Source organism: Procambarus clarkii, chromosome 7 (genome assembly GCF_040958095.1).
Source record: "Procambarus clarkii isolate CNS0578487 chromosome 7, FALCON_Pclarkii_2.0, whole genome shotgun sequence".
NCBI classification, from domain to species: Eukaryota; Metazoa; Arthropoda; class Malacostraca; order Decapoda; family Cambaridae; genus Procambarus; species Procambarus clarkii.
In genome coordinates this window covers 15,774,191-15,795,669 of record NC_091156.1, presented here as the reverse complement: position 1 = coordinate 15,795,669, position 21,479 = coordinate 15,774,191, and the positions used below count along the sequence as shown (strand labels likewise).

At 43.8% G+C, this 21,479-nt stretch overlaps 2 protein-coding genes across 3 annotated transcripts in view; both read left to right on the top strand.

Moving 5' to 3' along the window:
* The window catches only part of LOC123761416 (uncharacterized), a 224,068-nt gene that overhangs the window by 57,306 nt on the left and 145,283 nt on the right, over positions 1-21,479 (top strand). For both annotated transcript variants that reach the window (XM_069313279.1, XM_045747443.2), the window contains exon 3: positions 6,096-6,223. In XM_069313279.1, the coding sequence (XP_069169380.1) occupies positions 6,096-6,223 (128 nt within the window). The remainder of the gene's footprint in view (positions 1-6,095; positions 6,224-21,479) is intronic.
* The window catches only part of LOC138356891 (uncharacterized), a 418,031-nt gene that overhangs the window by 376,180 nt on the left and 20,372 nt on the right, over positions 1-21,479 (top strand). The window lies entirely within an intron of this gene.

Sequence of the window (21,479 nt, the reverse complement as noted above, 5' to 3'; positions counted from 1 at the left end):
TGAACCACGTGACCTTTGAGAGTGTGTGTGTGTGTATGGGTTTGGGGTGGGGGGTGGGGGTGGTGTGTCGGTGGTGGGGGGAGAGGGGGAGGTGTGTCAGTGGTGGGGGGAGAGGGGGAGGTGTGTCGGTGGTGGGGGGAGAGGGGGAGGTGTGTCGGTGGTGGGGGAGGGACCGGCTGACTCCGTAAGCCTAACCACACTCCACAGACCTGTGACCCAGATTTGTTTCTTAAATGTACAGTACATCATCGTATATTTTAGGCAGGATGTTCCTGCAGGCTGGCAGGAAACATCCAGAGGATGTTTGCCAGACGTCTTAATAATCAGTTAGGAACAATTAAGGACTTTTATAAAGCGGATCAGGACTTCACTTATTGATGAGTACAAACAAAACACGGTCGCATTTACGCCATGAACCTGACGATTTTTTTCCCTAGAGTTTTTTTCATAAATTTTTCGGAAAAATTTCTTTTTACATTTCTAGTTTATTTTTTCCCCTCTATTTCTCGTATACGAACTTACATGTTAACCGACGGGTCTCGTCCCCAAGGGGTTCGGAAACCAAGTGGTGCTCTGTATATATATATATTGGGTTGTGTCTGTATAATTTCTTGATCATGTACATTCCATTACCATTTGCTTCCTTGGTCTTCTTCGTTCATCATATTGTTTATACTCTCTTGTCCCTAGCTACCGGTGCTTGGACTGTATTTAGGGTCTTTTCATTGCATGTTTCTGTATTTCCTACCTCCATACTACACATTGTTGTGTTTCTTAGTATGTGCTTATTGGCTATTGTGTTGTGCTGTTATGTGTTGGTGCTAGGTTGTACTGTGTGCATGTTCAGTTCCCCGCAATTGCACAGCCCTACTGTTCAGTTAAAGAACTGAGTTCTTTCATCATCTTGTATATCACTACCAGCTTCTTGTTGCAATGTCTGTTGGTGGCGGTAGGTTCCAATCACCTACTCTTGCCCCTACTGTTCCTTTTTGTTGGGACAGTGGGGGTTAGGATTCTGGCCCTGGCTATGGCCTTTTCCTTGTGTTCCTTTGTCGGACAGTAGATTTTTAATTTAGTGTGGTACTCGTCCTGAGTAGTTCTTCTCGTCTCTTACTCTGCTTCGTTCTGCCCTGCTGGAGCTGGTGGTGCTGCTCCTGCGGGTTGCGGTGTCGCTGCTTTTCACTACGTGTCTCACGTATTGGCTTGTAGTGCTCGCTTCCTTGTTGGCCTCTGCCTGGGCCCTGGCTCTTAGGTTTTCGGCGCCGATCTGTCCTCGCTGTTTCCAGAGTCTGCGGTTCGGCTTTTCTGGTAAGTGTCGACTTCTCGTTGTCATCCGTTATTGGCTTTGTTGGTCCTTTAGGGGTCCGGGGGGTTCCTCTCGGACAGGGCGTGTCTGCTCGCCTGGGTTGGTTCTTTCCCGGTTTTGGGTTCCTGGTTCCCTTAAATCTTGGTTTCTGGTTTATCTTGCTTCCTGTTGTTCAGGTGTGGAAGTTTCATGCTCTTCTTTAGAGATGAAGGGGTTTCGTTTCTTAGGCTTTATAAGGCATTTTATTTATTTCCAACAGGCTCTTTTACTGGCGAAGTAAACCATGTAATGTATCAATCATACAATGTATGTATGTGATGTAACTATATAACCTGAGCTTGTAAAAGCACCTTCATCACCTTCAGTGATTAAGTGCTTAATTGCACACTAGTTTCTTTATCAGCTACCTCACCCTGTCAGGGTAAATGAGACAAATGTATGTGAATGCATGTATGTGTGTATATATGTATGTGTATGTGTGTGTGTGTATGTATATGTATGGGTATAAAGCATATATGGAAGCTGATCAGAATTACATTTCACCTTTGTGAATGTACATTAATGACACTATGTAAAAGACACATCTAATACTTTATGTAGGGCGTACGTAAATCTGTGTATCTTTGTATTTACGTATGTAGGTTAGCTTAGCATTTTAAAAGCACCGAATCACCTTCTGTGGTTGAGTGTTCAATAAACCCTTGAACTGTATGTTTAACACTTCTCTAACCCTGTCCATGGAGGACAGAAGAAAATGTATATATGCTGGTTAGCATTGTAAATGTCTGGCCACGTCTGTGGTAGAAAATAATAAAAAAAAAAAACTGGCGAAGAATGGGTTGGTTGGCCCCTTTGGTCAGTAATTATTTTCATAAATCTTTGTTTCTGGTTTCTCTCACTTCAGGTTTGTGTGGAAGGGAAGGAGGGGGGGGGGATGGAACTTCATGCTCTCTTTTGGAGGCGAAGTGCATTTCTTCTTTTGGCTCTAGAAGGCATTTTGTTTGTTTCCAGCCGACCCCTTTACTGGCGAAGAATGGGTCAGTTAGTTTCTGGAGGATCCTTTGGTCATTGACACTTGGTTGATTTTACCTGGATACATATGCTGTGTCTTGTAGCAGTGCAATACCATTATCTTTCTGCCACCGATTCGGCCTTGGTGGATGCCTTGTGGGTCGATTCTGTTACCTTGGCCTCTTTTTCCAAGTCTCGTCTGTTTCAGGTCATCCACAGTGTCATTAAATCTAGCCAACCTGTGGTTTACTCTCATGCCCATGAGACTAGGAAGTATACGCTGCTCTCTTGGCAGTCTTTTCAAATATGTTCTGGGCTGATATTCGGGCGCTGGGGTTTGGGAGGTTGAACAGGGTTCTAGCCGCCAGGTTAAGTGCCCGGGACCCTGATGCCCTTGTGTGGCCTTTGGTCATATCTCTTGTCTGTGTGTGATCTTCGTCTTAGATCCTGCAGTGCACCCTCCTTCCTGGTAATTGCACATTACTTTTCCTTCTCCATGGGTAGTTAGCTCCAGGAAGCCATAAGGTGCTTCCCCCAGAAAACCAGCATTGGTTTTAATGAAATGCCAATTTCTGGGTGAGTCCCAGTGGCTCCCTGGCACCCTCCCTCCCTCCAAGTTGTTGGGAGGGGGGGTTATATCTACCATAAAACTGAGGCTGGGTTCACTTGCTGACTGTGAACTGCCTTCTCCCCACAAACAAGTGAGGGAGGTGGGGCAAATGAGCTTACACTAGTTTCAAGTGATTTTTTATTACAGTATTTGTTTAATTAATTGGGGGACTTCTTTCGGCAGTTCTCGAGGATGCAGTCTCTATTGAAGTCAGCAGTGGTTGGTTTTGATTTAATGACTTCCTAGTTGCTTCCCCGATAGTGGCATAATTAAATTCCACTGCTCTCTGCACTTGTCTGAGTGGGGGGGGGGGGGGGGTCCCTGGCATGCCAGTAAAACTATGCAGCTGGTGCAACCTGGTAGATGGTACAGTATCAATGACAGTAGCTTCAGGGTGCCATTGGGACTCATCCAGAAATTAGTATTTCATTACATTCAATGCTGGTTTCTGGGGAAACCCCGTCGGCTCCCTGGAGCTATCCAGGCTGATATGTAACTATTAGCTATCTGGCATCAGTCAAAGTACATGGAATTCTTGCTTACTGGGGACCACAAGCCAGAACCTGGCCCCTCCCCCCCTTAGAGAGGCACAAGGAGCAATGGCCTATAGAAACCCCTGTGTGGTTGGGAACATTTTATGTCTGCCATCGACTGGGTCTGGCACCCAGAAAGATAGGTGCCCCAAAACAAACCCCTATTCTGGTGAAAATATTGCTACTGAAAGCCGAACAAGGGGACAAAACTCCCCAATCAAAAATTAACAAACAACCATGACGTCATCACGTTGCCACGCCGCTGTCTGCACAGCCCCCCCTCTTCCCCGGGAGGAAGAAGGGGGAGCCCCAGGTCCCTCGTGCTGGTGATGCAACCGTCAGTTCTTGGCTGATGTGATACTGGCAGGTCATGTGCCTCTAGCTCCTGTTTTGATTTCAGTTACTGTGCCTTGTGGCATGGTCTGTCTCTACAGGTGGTGTGTGAGCCAGGAGTAATATTCTACGGTACTCGGGCTGCATGTGCCTAGGGATTCATTCCCTAGGTACCCTGTCCTCCTCCCCATCGTCCCATTGACACGGCGATGGGGTGGGGAGGGGGGAGGCTCGCTCTGTTTGCTCGGCCCTGGTCCCATGATTTGTGGTGGTGTTGGGTGGCTCCTCCTCCTTCAAGGGGTTCAGGGCTGGCGGGGCAGGCCTCTTCTGCGTTCTGTCGAGTAATCTCCGAGTGGGTTCACTTGGGTGAGGTCGAAACAACCTCATATCTCACATGGGTTTCCTGCCTGTTTCCGGCCCCAAAACATGACTGCGCGGACCTCCAAGTCATTCTGGACTTGTTCCATCTTAATCTGTGGGTTTATTGCCCCTTCTTTTGGATGACTGTCCCAGGTCCGTCTTCTGTTGGAGCCAGGCACTTGGATGGTGACCCTGGATCTCAAGAACACGTATTGGCACATCCCGATTCATCCGAGATTCAGGGACTGGCTCGGTTTTGTTGTGAGGCATTAAGGTTCTCATTTCGTTGCATTTCTTTCGGCTTGAATCTGGCACCTTGCATTTTCACATGTCTTACTCTGGTCGTGGTGGCCCGTCTGCATCTATTAGGTGTCGGGTTCTGGCCTACCTTGACGACTGGCTGGTTTGGGCTCCCAGCCAGTCTGCGTGTCTGCTCGCCAGGGATTTTGTTCTTTCCCAGCTCGCCAGCTACATGCCTCATCTCTGCGACAGAATGACGTATCTTGGCGGTCCTTCTGGTTTTTCCTATCATTGCATAGGTGTACTTTGGTCTCTGATAGGGTTGCTTTTCCTTCAATCCATCGTTGTTCCAGGATTGTCATCTTTTGCCCAATACTGTCGCCTCGTATCGTGTGGCACTGGGGGAGCTGCTCCAGCTTGCATTCGAAATTTATGTTACTTCTGCTCCGTTCCATAAGCTGTCTCATGCGTTGTTTTAGCACCGGCCTGCTCATGCGCCTCCTGAGCTGTCCTGATCTTTGGACTGGGTGCTCTCTTTTCTCTCTTCTCCTCAGTTTGTAGTGGCCCTTTCGGTTCAGGATTGTTTTTTCGAAGGCTCTTTTCCTGTTAGCATTGGCCTCTTGGGGTCGGGTTGTGGAGCTTCATGCTCTCCTCTAGTGCAGGGGTTTCTGCTCCTTCGGTCCTGGTGGTAGGTTTGTTCCTTTGCAGCCGTCTCCTTCTTTTCTGGCAAAGAATGAGGCTGCTGCTTTCTGGAGGTGTCCTTGGTTTGTTGATGCTTGGTTGGTCAGGCCGGGGGTGCATCATGTGTTGTGTCTGGTTGCGGCTCTCCACCGTTATTTGCGCGCCACGGCTTCGGTGGCCGGGGATACGCTGTGGGTTGACTTGGTTTTCCTCCTTCCTTGTTCCCAGGCTCGGGTCTTCCAGGTCACCTGCAGGGTTATTAAGTCTAGCCAACCTGCGGTCTATTCCCCGTGCCCACGACGTTTGTAAGTTTGCTGCTTTGGCTGCCATCTTTGGCAACATGAGGAGTGAGGACTGACCGCCTTGCGGGTAAGTTCCTGTGTTTTTCCTTGTCTTTGGGTAGTTAGCTCTGGGGCTCCGATGGGGCTTCCCCCAGGAAACCAGCGTTGAATGTAATAAAACACGATTTTCTGGGTGAGACCCAGAGACTTCTCAGCATCCCTCCCTCCCCTCTAGTCAGCGGTGTTTTCACGTTTTTTGACATCCAGCCTAAGAACTGCTGGTTGGATCGTTGACGCCAGGGGTCTGAGCTCCCCCTTCCCCCCTCCCTGGGAGGAAGGGAAGGGGTTGCGTAGACAGCGGCGCGGCAACATGATGACGTCATGCTTGTTTGCTAATTTTCATTTGGAGAGTTCTGTCCACTCATTTGGCTTTCGGTAGCAATATTTTCACCAGAATAGGGGTTTGTTTTGGTACACCTATCTTTCTGGGTGCCAGACCCGGTCGATGGCATAAAATGCTCCCAACCACACAGGGGTTTCTATAGGCCATTGCTCCTCGTCCCTCTCTGAGGGGGCCAGGTTCTGGCTCGTGGTCCCCAGTAGGCAAGAACTCCATGACCTCTAACTTATGCTAGAAAGCTAATAGTTATATATATCAGCCTGGATAGCTCCGAGGAGCCTCCGGGTCTTGCTCAGAAAATGGCATTTCATTAAATTCAATGCTTTTCTTTTTTTGACAGATTCATCAACGCTGGGGAGATACTGATCAAATGCGCAGCATCACCCTTGATCATCCATATATTCGATCCAATTCAGAGTGTTTGATTGAGGGTTCACGTAAGGATCGCATATCACATTTTCTACTGAGGTTATTATTACTTTTCTTGCTTTAGTTATTGTAAGTATTACATTAATTAATTGTAAGAAATCTGAGAAAGACCTATTGGCCCATGTGATATATCTTCTATTTATATTCAACCACTAACTCTCATGTACCTCTACACTGCACACATGTTAACACTTTGAGCCACCCGGTGTGCGTGCCCCAGCCTACCCGAAGGTGGGCCGAGCATTTCCCGTGAGCACGCGCCTACACGAAAATGTGTACTTATACACTTTTCAGTTTTCTCATGTCAATTTTTGTGTTACATAGTTCAGTTTGGTATCAATTTGTTTGCAATAGAATTTTCTAAAGGAATATATGTATATATCTTGAGTTATCTTGAGATGATTTCGGGGCTTTTTTTTAGTGTCCCGCGGCCCGGTCCTTGACCAGGCCTCCACCCCCAGGAAGCAGCCCGTGACAGCTGACTAACACCCAGGTACCTATTTTACTGCTAGGTAACAGGGGCATAGGGTGAAAGAAACTCTGCCCATTGTTTCTCTATATTGTTCTCTCTATATTCTATTTCTCTATATTTCTATGTTTCTCTATATTCTCTATATATGTTTCTCTATATTTCTCTATTTCTCTCTCTATATTCTCTATCTCTATTGTATATAAGATAAATAAAAACAGGCACGCTACCCGCAGCAAACTAGAAAATCTGCCAATTGTTACCCATGAGCAAGCACCCATCAGCACACCCACACTAAAATGTGTACACTCTGTTCAGTTTTCTCACCTCAATTTTCATGCTACGTTATTCTGGTATTAAATGATTCGCAATCTAAAGACGTACATTTTTAAAACTAGTCCCATAATGATCGGAAAACAAATAGAATTGTAATAAATATTTTAATTTTGGATGCAACATGCGTCCCAGTCAGACATCCGTAAAGTCATTTATGGATGCAATTTCCGTCCCCCCCCCCCCCCCACCACGGACGAAAGTGTTAAATGTGATACTCTTGTGGTGTGCACAAAAAAATTGTTCTGAATAAATTATTTTCTGAGGGGAGCCCCGGAGGCTCCCTGGAGCTTATCGGGCTAATGTATGTTATACAGTGGTACCTCGGCTTACGAGCGCCCCTGGTTATGAGTTTTTCGGGTTATGAGCAGGATTTGCTCGGAAAATTTGTTTCGGGATACGAGCATGGCCTCAGGATACGAGGGTGTACGGGCCGACCTAGCGCGTGGTGGCACGGCGATCACCGCTCAGTTTACCAGTGCCATGCGCCCAGTGACTATTGCCCCTGAATTCTTCACAAGGATTTACTGTTTCTTTTCGGATTTTTTGCTATTTGAGCATAAAATTTGTTATTATATATCTCGCCATGGGTCCCAAGAAAGCCAGTGGTAAGGTTGAACCTAAGAAAATAGTTGTGAGTAGAGGCAGTAGAGGATGTTTCTTCTTCATTAAGAAAATGTGTGAAGTATGGGAAGAACTGCAAAGTTTTGTTGAAAAAGCTCACCCAGATAAAGCTGTAGCAGGCCGTTGCATTGACCTTTTAAATGATAATGTGATGTCTTACTACAGACAAGTGTTAAAATGTAGGGAAAAACAAGTGTCTTTAGACAGATTCTTAGTAAGATAAGCAAGTCCTAGTGGTATGCAGGCAAAACGTGCCAGAGAGTGCACACCTGTGAAGTCCTCACTGCCTGATGTTATAATGGAAGGGGACTCCCCTTCCAAACAGTAACACCTCTCCTCCTCCCTCCTCACCATCTTCCATACGCCAACAGCAGTCATCAGTAAGGGTAAGTAATAACTTGAACATGCTTTTGTAGTGTAGATTTAGATGTATTAGGTATAAAATATAGTTTAAAGTGAGGTTTTGGGTAGTCAGGAACGGATTAATTAATTTCCCATTATTTCTTATGGGGAAATTAGCTTCGGTTTATGAGTTTTTGGGTTACGAGCTGTCTACAGGAACATACAGTGGTACCTCAGAATGCGAGTGTCCCTGTATGCGAGTTTTTCGGAATACGAGCAGGATTTCCTCGAAAAATATGTCTCGGAACGCGAGGGTTACCTCGGGATGCGAGTTTGTTGATACGCGTACAGGCCGACCTAGCGCGTGGTGGTTCGGCGATCGTCGCCCCTCCGCCCCTCAGTTTACCATTGTCTCGCGCTCAGTGACTACCCCACATCAATTCTTCTCGCGGATTTTCGGTGTTTTGTTGGATTTTTGGTGATTTGACTATACAATTTGTTATTATATATCTCACCATGGGTCCCAAGAAAGCCAGTGGTAAGGATAAAGGCCAGAAAGCCCATGTGAGGATGACAATAGAGGAGAAACAAGAGATCATTCGGAAGCATGAGAACGGTACACGTGTTGTTGAACTTTGTAGGCAGTACAACAAAGCCACATCAACAATATGCACTATACTTAAGAAGAAAAATGAGATTATGGGTGCTAAAGTGGCAAAAGGAGTAAGAACAATAACGAAACAAAGACCACAAATACTTGAAGTGGAAAAGTTGTTATTAATTTGGATACACGACAAGGAGTTAAGGGGTGATAGTGTTTCGTAGGCCATTATTTGTGAGAAAGCCAGGGTGTTGCACGAAGACCTTCTAAAGAATACCCCAGCAACGAGTGATGCAGATACGAAAGAGTTTAAGGCAAGCAGGGGCTGGTTTGAAATTTTAGAAGGAGAAGTGGTATCCATAGTGTTACAAGGCATGGGGAGGCAGCCAGCTCAGACAAACCAGCCGCTGGACGATTTATTGACGAATTTAAAGAGTTTGCAGAGGCTGAGGGATACCTACCGCAACAAGTGTTTAATTGTGACGAAACAGGACTGTTTTGGAAAAGAATGCCTAAGAGGACATACATTACCAAGGAGGAAAAATCCTTGCCTGGACACAAGCCTATGAAAGATAGGTTTACGCTTGTGCTGTGTTCAAATGCGAGTGGCGATTTGAAAATTAAACCCTTGCTAGTGTATCATTCTGAAAATCCAAGGGTTTTCAAACAGTATAAAGTGCAGAAAACCCATTTGTGTGTGATGTGGAAGGCTAATAAAAAAGCATGGGTGACTAGGCTTATTTTTTCGGAGTGGGTGAATGAAGTGCTGTGCCCTGCCATAGAAAAATATCTGCAGGAGAAACATTTGTAACTCAAAGTCGTGCTTCTCCTCGACAATGCTCCTGCTCATCCTCCAGGCTTGGAAGATGATTTGTTGCCCAGATACAATAAATTCCTCACAGTTAAATTCCTTCCTCCTAACACCACTCCTCTAATTCAGCCTATGGACCAGAAAATCATAGCGAATTTTAAGAAACTTTATGAAAGGGCACTTTTCCGGATGTTTTGAAGTGACTGAAGCCACAAACCTCACCCTCAAAGAGTTCTGGAAACAGCATTTTAACATTTGTAGTGCTTTAAAACTCGTTGACAAAGCCTGGCAAGAAGTGACTCAAAGAACCCTGATCTCTGGCTGGAGAAAATTGTGGCCTGAATGTGTGAGAGAACTAGACTTTGAGGGGTTTGAGCCTATAAATGATGCGCCTATTGTTGAGGAAATTGTTAGTCTAGGCCAGCAAATGGGCTTGGAATTGGATGGTGATGATGTGGAGGAGTTGGTGGAAGAACACAACGAAGAACTGACCACCGAAGAACTCCTAGCCCTTCAACAGGAACAGCAAGACAACGCAGCAGCGGATGATTCTGCAGTGGAGGAGGAGGCAGCAGCAGCGAATGTCCCTTCTGCAGTAATTAAGAAGGTGTGTCAGATGTGGGAAGAGATTCAAACAATTGTTGAAAAAACTCACCCAGAGAAAGCAGTAGTAGGCCGTTGTCTTAATCTTTTCAATGACAATGTGATGCCTTACTACAGAGAGAGCTTGCGAAGAAGGGAAAAGCAAGCTTCCATGGACAGATTTGTGGTGAGGAAATTGAGCAGTGAGCCTCAACCAGGACCTAGTGGCACTCAGATAAAACGTCCCAGGGAGAGCACACCAGAAAGGTCCTCACTGCCTGATGTGATAATGGAAGGGGACTCCCCTTCCAAACAGTAACTCCTCTCCTCCTCCCCCCTCCTCACCATCTTCCATACACCAACAGCATTCAACAGCAAGGTAAGTAATAACTTGAACATAGTTTTGTAGGTTTATTTAGATGAATTAGGTATAAAAATTTAGTTTGATGTGGGGTTTTTGGGGTAGTCAGGAACGGATTAATTCATTTCCCTTTATTTCTTATGGGGAAATTAGCTTCAGAATACGAGGCATCTCCAGGAACCAATTAAACTCTTAAACTGAGGTATGCCTGTATTAAACTCTTAAACCAAGGTACCTCTGTATTAGACCGGGACATTAACTATGGAGTTCAAACCTACCAGGGTCCATGAGCCAGAACCTGGCCCCTTCAGAGAGGTTTCAGGGAGCAAAGGACCTGGAAAACCCCCCCTGTGGTTGGGGCTTTTCCTTATCTGCCATCGACCGGGGTCAGGCACGCAGAAAGGTAGGCATAACAAATCAAACCCCCACATGGTAAGAAACTAATAACAAAAACCAAACAGAGAGTTAGAACTCCCTACATTCCCAAGGAAACAAGCAAACGTAACACACTACTTCCGAGCCGCTTATCCGTGCAGCCCTCCCCTCCCAGAGAGAGGGAGGGGAAGTGCCCCGGACCTCACCGCGCCGGCTGCATAGCACCCCAGTTCGTAAGCTAATGTCAACCGGGACTGACGCTTCTCTGGCCTCAGTTTCCTTGGCGGTGTTTGCCTTTGTGGTACAGTACTACCCCTGCGTGACAGGGTTATCTTCCCTGGGGTGTTCGGGAACCATTCCCGTAGAGGTTCTTGCTGCTCGGCATTTGCCTTGCCCTTGGGGTTCTTGTTTGGCCTTGGGTAGGGACTGGTATTGTGCTGGTTAGGGCGTCAAGGTGTTGCGCGGCCTGCCACCTACGTGGCGACCGGTTCCTGTTGCCTCTGGGGACGGTGTACTTTTTGCGGGGTTTGTCCTTGGTTTTTATTTTAACTTCAGGGGCTGCCCCGTTTGGGTTGGGGACGGAGGTTTTCGAGCCTGATCCTCCTGCCGAGGCTTCTGGGTCATACCAGCAGCCCTTTCTTTGCTACCTTTTCTCTGGACTCTTCCTTTTCTTTAAGGGCAGAGGGTGTGGAGGACGGCTTTGCCCCCGGGGCCTTCTGTTGTGGGTTCCGGGGGCTGTGGGGGATGCCCGCTAGCAGTTCTGGGGCTGTTTTTCCCTGCCAGTTTTTTCTGCTTCTGGGCGGGATTTATCGTCCTTCTCGACTGCTTATTCCCACATTTGCTGGCATGTTTTTGGATCTATTGCATCGGTCACGGTTTCATGCTCTGGTGGCCATTTTCTTTCTGTGGGTTGCCCTGTTTGGTCACTGGCGACGCTGCAGTTTGTTTACCTGTGCCTGGGTATGCAAACTCACATTTTGGGCGAGTTTTTCACCTCCTTCAGGGTTTTTATCCTCCTGTTGCCATTCTTTGCTTTTTCTAGGGTATTCTGCCTGTCTGCTGTTCCTTTGGGAACGCTTGGGTGTTGATTTGTACACCGGTTTTTGCATTTTCTGTCTGTTTGGGTCTGGGCCCTGGGGGTTTGGTCTCAGTGTCCCTGTCTGTTTATGCTTGCTCCCACATCTTGTGTCCCTCGGTTTCGGTCCGTTTTGGCCATTTCCCTGGGGGGTTTTGTCTGGGTGCTGTGCTTTGCCCTTTCTGTGGTGTATTCCGCTGGCAAATGTGGTGGTTTGAGCTCCCCCGGGTTCGATTCCAGGTTCCTTTGGGTTCTTTGGTTTTGTTCTGGAGGTTTCTTCCTCTTGTGTCCCCTTTGTGGGTTCAGGGGGCTTTTAGTTACCTCGTGGATGACCCGGTTCTGCATTCTGGGGTTCCAGGGTCTTCCTGGCTTGCAGAATGATCTTTTTGGGTCTTGGCATGTGTTGTGATCGTGCCGGGGCCTTGGGTTTTTGTTGTCAAGGTGAGGATTTTGGAGTGGTTTTTGTGCTCTCTTGGTACCTTCATCGGGCCGGTGTATGGTGCTCTCTGCCCACCGGTTGGCGGCTTGTCTTTTTCTTTATTTTCTTTACTTTTCATTTTCTTTTCATGTGTGTAATTACCTAAGTGTAATTACCTAAGTGTAGTTACAGGATGAGAGCTACGCTCGTGGTGTCCCGTCTTCCCAGCACTCTTTGTCATATAACGCTTTGAAACTACTGACGGTCTTGGCCTCCACCACCTTCTCACTTAACTTGTTCCAACCGTCTACCACTCTATTTGCGAAGGTGAATTTTCTTATATTTCTTCGGCATCTGTGTTTAGCTAGTTTAAATCTATGACCTCTTGTTCTTGAAGTTCCAGGTCTCAGGAAGTCTTCCCTGTCGATTTTGTCAATTCCTGTTACTATTTTGTACGTAGTGATCATATCACCTCTTTTTCTTCTGTCTTCTAGTTTTGGCATAATTAATGCTTCTAACCTCTCCTCGTAGCTCTTGCCCTTCAGTTCTGGGAGCCACTTAGTAGCATGTCTTTGCACCTTTTCCAGTTTGTTGATGTGCTTCTTAAGATATGGGCACCACACAACAGCTGCATATTCTAGCTTTGGCCTAACAAAAGTCATGAACAATTTCTTTAGTATATCGCCATCCATGTATTTAAATGCAATTCTAAAGTTAGAAAGCATAGCATAGGCTCCTTGCACAATATTCTTTATGTGGTCCTCAGGTGATAGTTTTCTATCTAGAACCACTCCTAGATCTCTTTCTTTATCAGAATTCTTTAAAGATTTCTCACATAATATATAGGTTGTGTGGGGTCTATGTTCTCCTATTCCACATTCCATAACATGACATTTATTTACATTAAATTCCATTTGCCAAGTGGTGCTCCATATACTTATTTTGTCCAGGTCTTCTTGAAGGGCATGACAGTCATCTAAATTTCTTATCCTTCCTATTATCTTAGCATCATCAGCAAACATGTTCATATAATTCTGTATACCAACTGGTAGATCATTTATGTAGACAATAAACATCACTGGTGCAAGAACTGAACCCTGTGGTACTCCACTTGTGACATTTCTCCATTCCGATACATTGCCTCTGATTACTGCCCTCATTTTTCTATCAGTCAGAAAATTTATCATCCATGTTAGAAGCTTACCTGTCACCCCTCCAATATTTTCCAGTTTCCAGAACAACCTCTTATGTGGAACTCTGTCGAAAGCCTTTTTTAGGTCCAGATAGATGCAGTCAACCCAACCATCTCTTTCCTGTAATATCTCTGTGGCTCGATCATAGAAACTGAGTAAATTCGATACACAGGATCTTCCAGATCGAAAACCATACTGTCTGTCTGATATTATATCATTTCTCTCCAGGTGTTCTACCCATTTAGTTTTGATTAGCTTTTCCAATACTTTCACTATTACACTTGTCAATGATACAGGTCTATAATTGAGGGGGTCTTCCCTGCTGCCACTTTTGTAGATTGGAACTATGTTAGCCTGTTTCCACACGTCTGCTACGATTCCTGTACACAGGGATGCCTGAAAGATCAGGTGAAGTGGAATGCTGAGCTCAGATGCACATTCTCTCAGAACCCATGGTGAAACGCCATCTGGGCCAGCTGCTTTGTTCTTCCCGAGCTCCTTTAGCATATTTTCCACTTCATCTCTAGACACCTCTATCCGCTCTATGTTGTTCTCTGGAATTCTTATTGTGTCTGGTTCTCTGAAGATTTCATTTTGTACAAACACACTTTGGAACTTTTCATTTAATGTTTCACACATTTCCTTTTCATTTTCCGTGAATCTGTTTCCCATTTTCAACCTCTGGATATTATCCTTTACCTGCAATTTGTTGTTTATGAATTTGTAGAATAGGCCCGGTTCTGTTTTACATTTATCTGCTATCCCTTTTTCAAAATTTCTTTCTGCCTCTCTCCTTGCTGCTGTATAGTTGTTTCTCGCATCTTTGTATCGCTGGTATGTTTGGGGGTTTGGCCTCTTCCTATACTGATTCCATTTTTGTGTCTTTTGGTCTCTTGCCCTCTCACAATTTCTGTCGAACCAATCCTGTTTTCTGGCCCTGCATCTCTGTTTTTGTATGAATGTTTGTGTGCCTTCCTCGTATAGTTTTAAAAATTTGGCATACATTTCATTTACTTCCCTGCCTAGCAACAATTCTGTCCAATTACACTCATTAAAAAAATTTCGAAGTTCCCCATAGTTGCCTCTCCTTAAATCGAGTTTATCAACTGTTTCAATGTCCCCATTTTCTTCTAGATGATATCTTAAAGCATATTTAATGTCTAACAGGACGTGATCACTCTTTCCCAAGGGAGGAAGGTACTGGATGTCAAAAATCTCTTCTTCTTTCCTGGTGAATACTAGATCCAGTACTGACGGTATATCTCCTTCCCTCATTCTTGTGGCTTGCTTTATGTGTTGATACAAGAATGTCTCCAGAATGAGGTTCACAAATCTGCATGTCCAAAAGTCCTCCGTTCTTGCTTCATAGGCCTCCCAGTCTATTGCTCTAAAGTTGAAGTCCCCCAGTATCAACAGTCGTGATTTATCTTTATCTGCTTGTACAATAATATCTCTCATGACCATTATGAGGCCCTCTCGTTTGTCATCCAGTTCTTCCTTTGTCCATGTGTTGCTTGCTGGTGGGCTGTAAGTATTTACAATTATCAGCTTATCATCCTGATTCCAGACCTGCAATGCCATTATGTCAATATCTCGAGGGTTTTCAAATATTAACTCTTTTACCTTCAGGTGTTTTTTCACCAGTACAGCCACTCCTCCTCCCTTCCTAGTTTTCCTGTCACGTCTCCAAACTGAGTAGCCTCTTGGGAATATGACTTCATTTATTATATTTCCTTCAAGTTTCGTCTCTGATAATGCAACAATATCTGGGACCCTAAGCTGGATTATATCTTGCAACTCCAAAGTTTTTGACCTCACTCCATCTATGTTGGTATATACAATTTTCAGGAACATGTTCCCTTTTCCTTTGCTCTTTACTCCCCCTTCCACTACTGATCTTGTTGCTTTGTTTTTATGTACCATTTCACAAGCTTTCCAGTCCCTGTCACTTTGTAAAAAAAAGAATTTCTGTCTTCTTCATTTCTATCCCCATTTCGACGTTTTGCCTCAATTAGGTTCATTTTCAGCTTTTCTCTGTCTTCCTTGGAGAGGTCTTGTCTTATTGACCAAAATTTGCCAACCTCATCACTCTGCAGTTTCCTGGCATTTCTTAGCACTTCCATCATGTTTTTCACTCCATTAAACGTCACCCTTAAGGGGCGGTTCTTTTCTTTCTCATATTTTCCTATTCTTCTAAAATCACTGACATTTTCCTTTGAGCCTTCTCCTAAACCTACTATTTTCTCTATGATTTTCATCTCTTCTGCCGCTCGGTCCACCCTAGATGAAATTTCCTTCTCTAAACATCCAAAAATGATTATGGACCTAGTTCTATCTGCAGTATTTTGTACCAGTTTACTGTTGGTAACCAGTTCTTTCCTAATTGCTTGCCTAATTTCTGCTTCTTGTTGGTCATTTCTGGTTTTAACTTCCGAACACACTTCTTTGATAGACTCTTTCTCTTTTACAACTTCAGCATATGTCGCTTTTAATTCTTCTTTATACTTTTCTAGTTCTTTATTCACCTCCTCTATGTGAGTTGTCAGTGAAGTTTCCAGTTGGAGATCCTTACCTAACTCTATGTTAGCTCTTAGGCTTGCTTGGAGTTGTTCACCATATGAGTCTATTTTCTTGTTTATTTCTTCAAAGTCACCACACTTCACTTTCCATGCCTCATTTTCTTTCACTAGTTTCTTGATTTGCTCCTCCTGATTTGTTACCTTGTCTGTTAATGCAGTAATAATCTTACCTTGTTGAAGCATACTCCCTTTTAGAGTGCAAAGCTCACTCCAAAGAGCTCCATTGTCCTCTTCCAATTTAAGCACTTTTTCTTCATACTTCTTTTGCATATCCTCAATTATCTCTAACCTGCCAAGAACACCTCCTTTCCTTATATCTTGTGTTGAGAATCCTTTGAAACCATCATCTGTTGGTGTGTTTACATTCTTTACAAGAGAAGAGTCTCTTCCCATAACCAAACCATCGCCAGAGAAATCCTAGTAAACAACACAGAAATCATCGATAGATACAGCGATAGCAGGCGGCTTGACGTTTGCGAGGCACTACACATCAAGAAGTCAACACCAGCAATCAACAGCCAATTATTGCACAACTATATTCTACCCACCTCAAGACTCCGCTCCAATATAGAAGCATCAAGAAATATGGACCAATAGGCTTTCTACAAACACTTCTATTCAATACCCATTGTTTCTGTTCTGTCTTGTGTTGATACTTTTAATACCCTATTAATATCCCCTCTTGTTCTGTCTTGTGTTAATGCCACATCACCCCTCCCACCTCACTCAAATGTAGATATAAAATCAGAGATACGTAAGTTCTAATCAGTTGTGTATTTGTGAAGTCTTTGAAAATGTAATAAGTTTTACGAAACGCGCCCGTGTCGCGTCAGACTAGAAATAAAAATGAATTTTGGAGAAGTGATTTTTGATTTACCTCCAACAGTGAAGCGTAATGTACGAAAGATTGAGAAAATTCGTGTTAGAATTATTCATCTTACTTTTTCGGTCATATTTAATAATATATATATATATATATATATATATATATATATATATATATATATATATATATATATATATATATATATATATATATATATATATATATATACAGTGGTACCTTGCATAACGAATTTAATCCGTTCCATGTTCGTCATGTGAAACGGACGTTATACAAAACGAGTGTCCCCCATGTAACCAGTGTGATGCACTGTGTTTATTGTGAAATTCCCCCAGTGTGCATGACATCAAATGTTCCCCAAAATATAATTTTTCTTTGCAAAATGATAAATTACCATCCCTGAACATGTCTATGTAAAAATAATTACCAAATTCCACTTACTTTGGCTGTGAGAACGTGGACAAAGTGCGCTGTGACGTCATCAGGGCCTGGTCGCCCGTGTGTGAAACTCCCAGACACGGTCGCGCAGGCCACACAAGCACCGCGTGTTGCCACAAATATATTTTCAAATATTTTTTCTATGCATTTCCAATGCGGTTTTATTTGTTTCTTTTATCGTATATGATGCATATTTGTGACCTTTACAATATGTATACAGTAGAATGTTCATAATTTTCCATGGAACTGTGATACATGTGTCAGTAATGTGTCCACAATAAATGTTTGTCACAATATTACATGGTAAAAATTCACTAAAATTACAGTATGTACAGTTTCACATACTATTTACACAGTAACACACTGTATTACACATTCAGTACTTTGGAGGTGCGTAATAGTCAACGAAGTAGTCCATGGTACACAGCGCGACTTTGCTCTCCTTGCACCAGCTACAGATAGATTTTCGTTTCCTGTTTCATCGTTCTGTGTGCTTGCAAATAACACACTCGCGTGCACCCTTGGCTTTAGTGCTTGTAGGTGGTATGTAGCCAAGCTTGTAAAGCATAAGGTAGTATTGAAACGATTATAGGAAAATCTCAATTTGTAAGGTAGTCTTGAAAAGATCGCTTTGTAAGGTCCCACACAGGAAGAGATTCAGCTAGCCTCAAAGAGTGTGCATCAGTCAGGAAGAGATTCAGCTAGCCTCAAAGAGTGTCCATCAGTCAGGAAGAGATTCAGCTAGCCTCAAAGAGTATCCATCAGTCAGGAAGAGATTCAGGTATTCTTGAAAATATCAATGAACAACAACACCATGGAAGCCTCTAACGATGTTCATCTATGCTACTTGTATCAGATGCATCATCACTGAACGCAGAAAACGATTCATCTATGTATCATCTATATAAATTCGAGATGGCAAGGGTGGGGCTCAGAGCTACAACTGGATACGCTCGCTGTATCATCCTCATAGATGCTGTATCACTGGCATCCGACCGTTGTGTTAAGCCCTTATTGCGCCTAGCTTCACCAATGTTATGACCCTTGTGTTCTTCAAACAATAGGGTCTGAATTGCACCGACTGAGCGCAGTCTTTCAACACCGTGTCGGACAGGTGTTTGAGAGCCAGAGGCACGTGTGCTACAAATGGTTGCTCACGCAGTACTAACCCAGCCAGCAGCCCTTGTCTTTCATATTCGTTATAGCAAAAGGTTCGTTCAGTGCTTGTTGGGTAGGCTGCTCCATTATGACAATCTTTCTTTGTTTCAAATGTGTTCCATTTGTTTTGTATTTGTCACTTACGTCTTAATAATGGAGCAGCCTACCCGACACACTGAACGAACCTTTATGGCATTTGTCCATTTTTCAAATTGTTTCAACAGTTCTTTTATTTTTCGTTTTTTATTTAAGAAACATGGAGCAGCCGACCTGTAGACCACCGAACGAACCTTTTTGACATTTGTACTGGTTTTCAAAATTCTTCATTTTTTTTTATTATTTACGTTTTTTGTATATAAGAAACATGGAGCAGCCGACCTGCCGACCACCGAACGAACCTTTTTGACATTTGTTGTATATCAGACATTTCATTTCTTTTTTCCTACAAAAACGTCAATGCTTTGCAACATCTCAGCAGTCACCCTTTTATATCCCAGCATTATTAGCATCTTTAAACAAGAACAACATAATTTATGTGCATCATCGGAGGCATCTAAGAATGTGCAAGAAGCAGCGCGACCCCACCATGTGGTGTTGACGTTACTCAAATCAGCGTTCGTCATACGGGACGATTTGACGCCGATCAGGCCGTTCGTTACCCAAAATGTTCGTCTTTTGGGGCGATCGTTATGCGAGGTAACACTGTGTATATATATATATATATATATATATATATATATATATATATATATATATATATATATATATACAGTGGCACCTCGACTTACGATTGCCCCTACTTACGATAATTTCGAGTTACGATATAAATTTCATCGAAAAATGCGACTCGACATCCGATGTTGTCGTCGGCTTACGATATTTGTTGGTACACGTTCGGGTCGACCGAGCACGTGGTTCCTAGTCATGCGACTGATTTGCCTCAGTTTACTACAGCTGCCTGCTTAGTGACGATCACACCTATAAGAAATTTCGCCTTTGTGGTGATTTTTTGCATTTTGAATATTAAAGTTATTATATATCATGCCATGAGTCCCAGGAAAGTCAGTGGTAGGGCTCAACATATGAGATCCCATGTAAGGATGACCATAGAACAAAAACAAGAGATCATTCGTAAATATGAAGATAGTGTGCGGGTTGTTGGACTGGCTAGGCAGTACAACAAATCTCAGTCAACGATATCCACCACACTGGTTAAGAAAAAGGACATTATGGGTGCTAAAGTGATGCATCATTTCAGACAAATGTTAAAACGAAGGGAAAAACAAATGTCTCTTGACAAATTTGTAGTGAGACAAACAAGCACTGAACCACAACCAGGTCCTAGTGGTATTCAGGCAAAACGTAGGAGAGAGAGTACCCCAGAGAAAACATCACTGTCTGATGTGATAATGGAAGGGGACTCCCCTTCCAAACAGTAATAACTCTCCTCCTCCCCCTTCATCACCATCTTCGATATGCCATCAAGAGCCCTCCATAAAGGTAAGATAAACATGGGTACTGTATTGTAGTTAGAAAAAAACATTGTATTCAGTGTGAAATGTATTTGTATTTTAATATTTTGGAGGGTGGGGGAACGGATTAATTCAAATCCCTTTATTTCTTATGGGAAAAATTGCTTCGACTTACGATCCGTCTCTGGGAACGGATTAGCATCGTAAGTCGAGGCCTCTAGGATCACCCCTAAATGTACACAGTACCGTGACCACCACACCAATGATCGGTGCTGTGGTCACGGTACTGTGTACGTTTAGGGGTGATCCTAGACGGCATGGGTTCAAATCCTGGCCGGGTCAAAGATTTCTAAGTAATCTATGGCTTGCGCGTTCATGCAGCTTTCTCACATATATATATATATATATATATATATATATATATATATATATATATATATATATATATATATATATATATATATATATATATGTGCAGGTATATAAAATGAAAGCCATTTAAATTATAGCATAGTAGGACTCTGTTTAGTGTTTGCAGGTTATAGTTGTGTGTGTGTTAACTAAAGTCTTTGAAAATGTATTAACTTATTACGAAACGCGTTCAAGTGTCGCGTCAGACTAGAAATAAAAATGAATTTTGGAGAATTGATTTTTCAATTACCATCGACAATGAAAAGAAACATAAGAAATACAGTACAACCTCGATTCAACGTACTATATGGGACCACCCCCAGTTCGTTGGAGCGTTGGATTCGTTGCAAGAGGTGACCTTCAAGACGCGTTTGCGTCAGTGTCTTTTTTTTTCTTGTACACAATAAAAATGCATTGTATCATATTACTTACTGTACCTATATTTTACTACTCTACTAAAAATACTGTAATTCATGTATTTACCTTATTGTTGGAGTTATGTCCATCTTGAAGTTTTGTGAAGTTGTGAATGCTCTACAGTAAATAGGTACTGCAGTGCATTAAGCCGTTAGCACTGTATTATTAAAAGTGGTTTTGCTGTATGTTGAGTACTACAATACAGTTCTTGAAAACTATTGTACATTAGAATTATTGCAGCTTTAATTTTAACACTATGTACACACTTGAATTTAACACTTATTCTAATTGTTCACTTCACACACGATGTTTTTAGATGTTTGCATCAGCTTTGCTGGTGCTCGCTGCTGCTGTGTTGGCTTCAGCTGCTTTTGTGCTGGTGCTGGGTACAGCTGTGCTGGTGCTGGGTACGGCTGTACTGGTGCTGGGTACGGCTGTACTGGTGCTGGGTACGGCTGTGCTGGTGCTGGGTACGGCTGTGCTGGTGCTGGGTACGGCTGTGCTGGTGCTGGGTACGGCTGTGCTGGTGCTGGGTACGGCTGTGCTGGTGCTGGGTACGGCTGTGCTGGTGCTGGGTACGGCTGTGCTGGTGCTGGGTACGGCTGTGCTGGTGCTGTGTACGGCTGTGCTGGTGCTGGGTGCGGCTCTGCTGGTGCTGGGTACGGCTGTGCTGGTGCTGGGTACGGCTGTGCTGGTGCTGGGTACGGCTGTGCTGGTGCTGGGTACGGCTGTGCTGGTGCTGGGTACGGCTGTGCTGGTGCTGGGTACGGCTGTGCTGGTGCTGGGTACGGC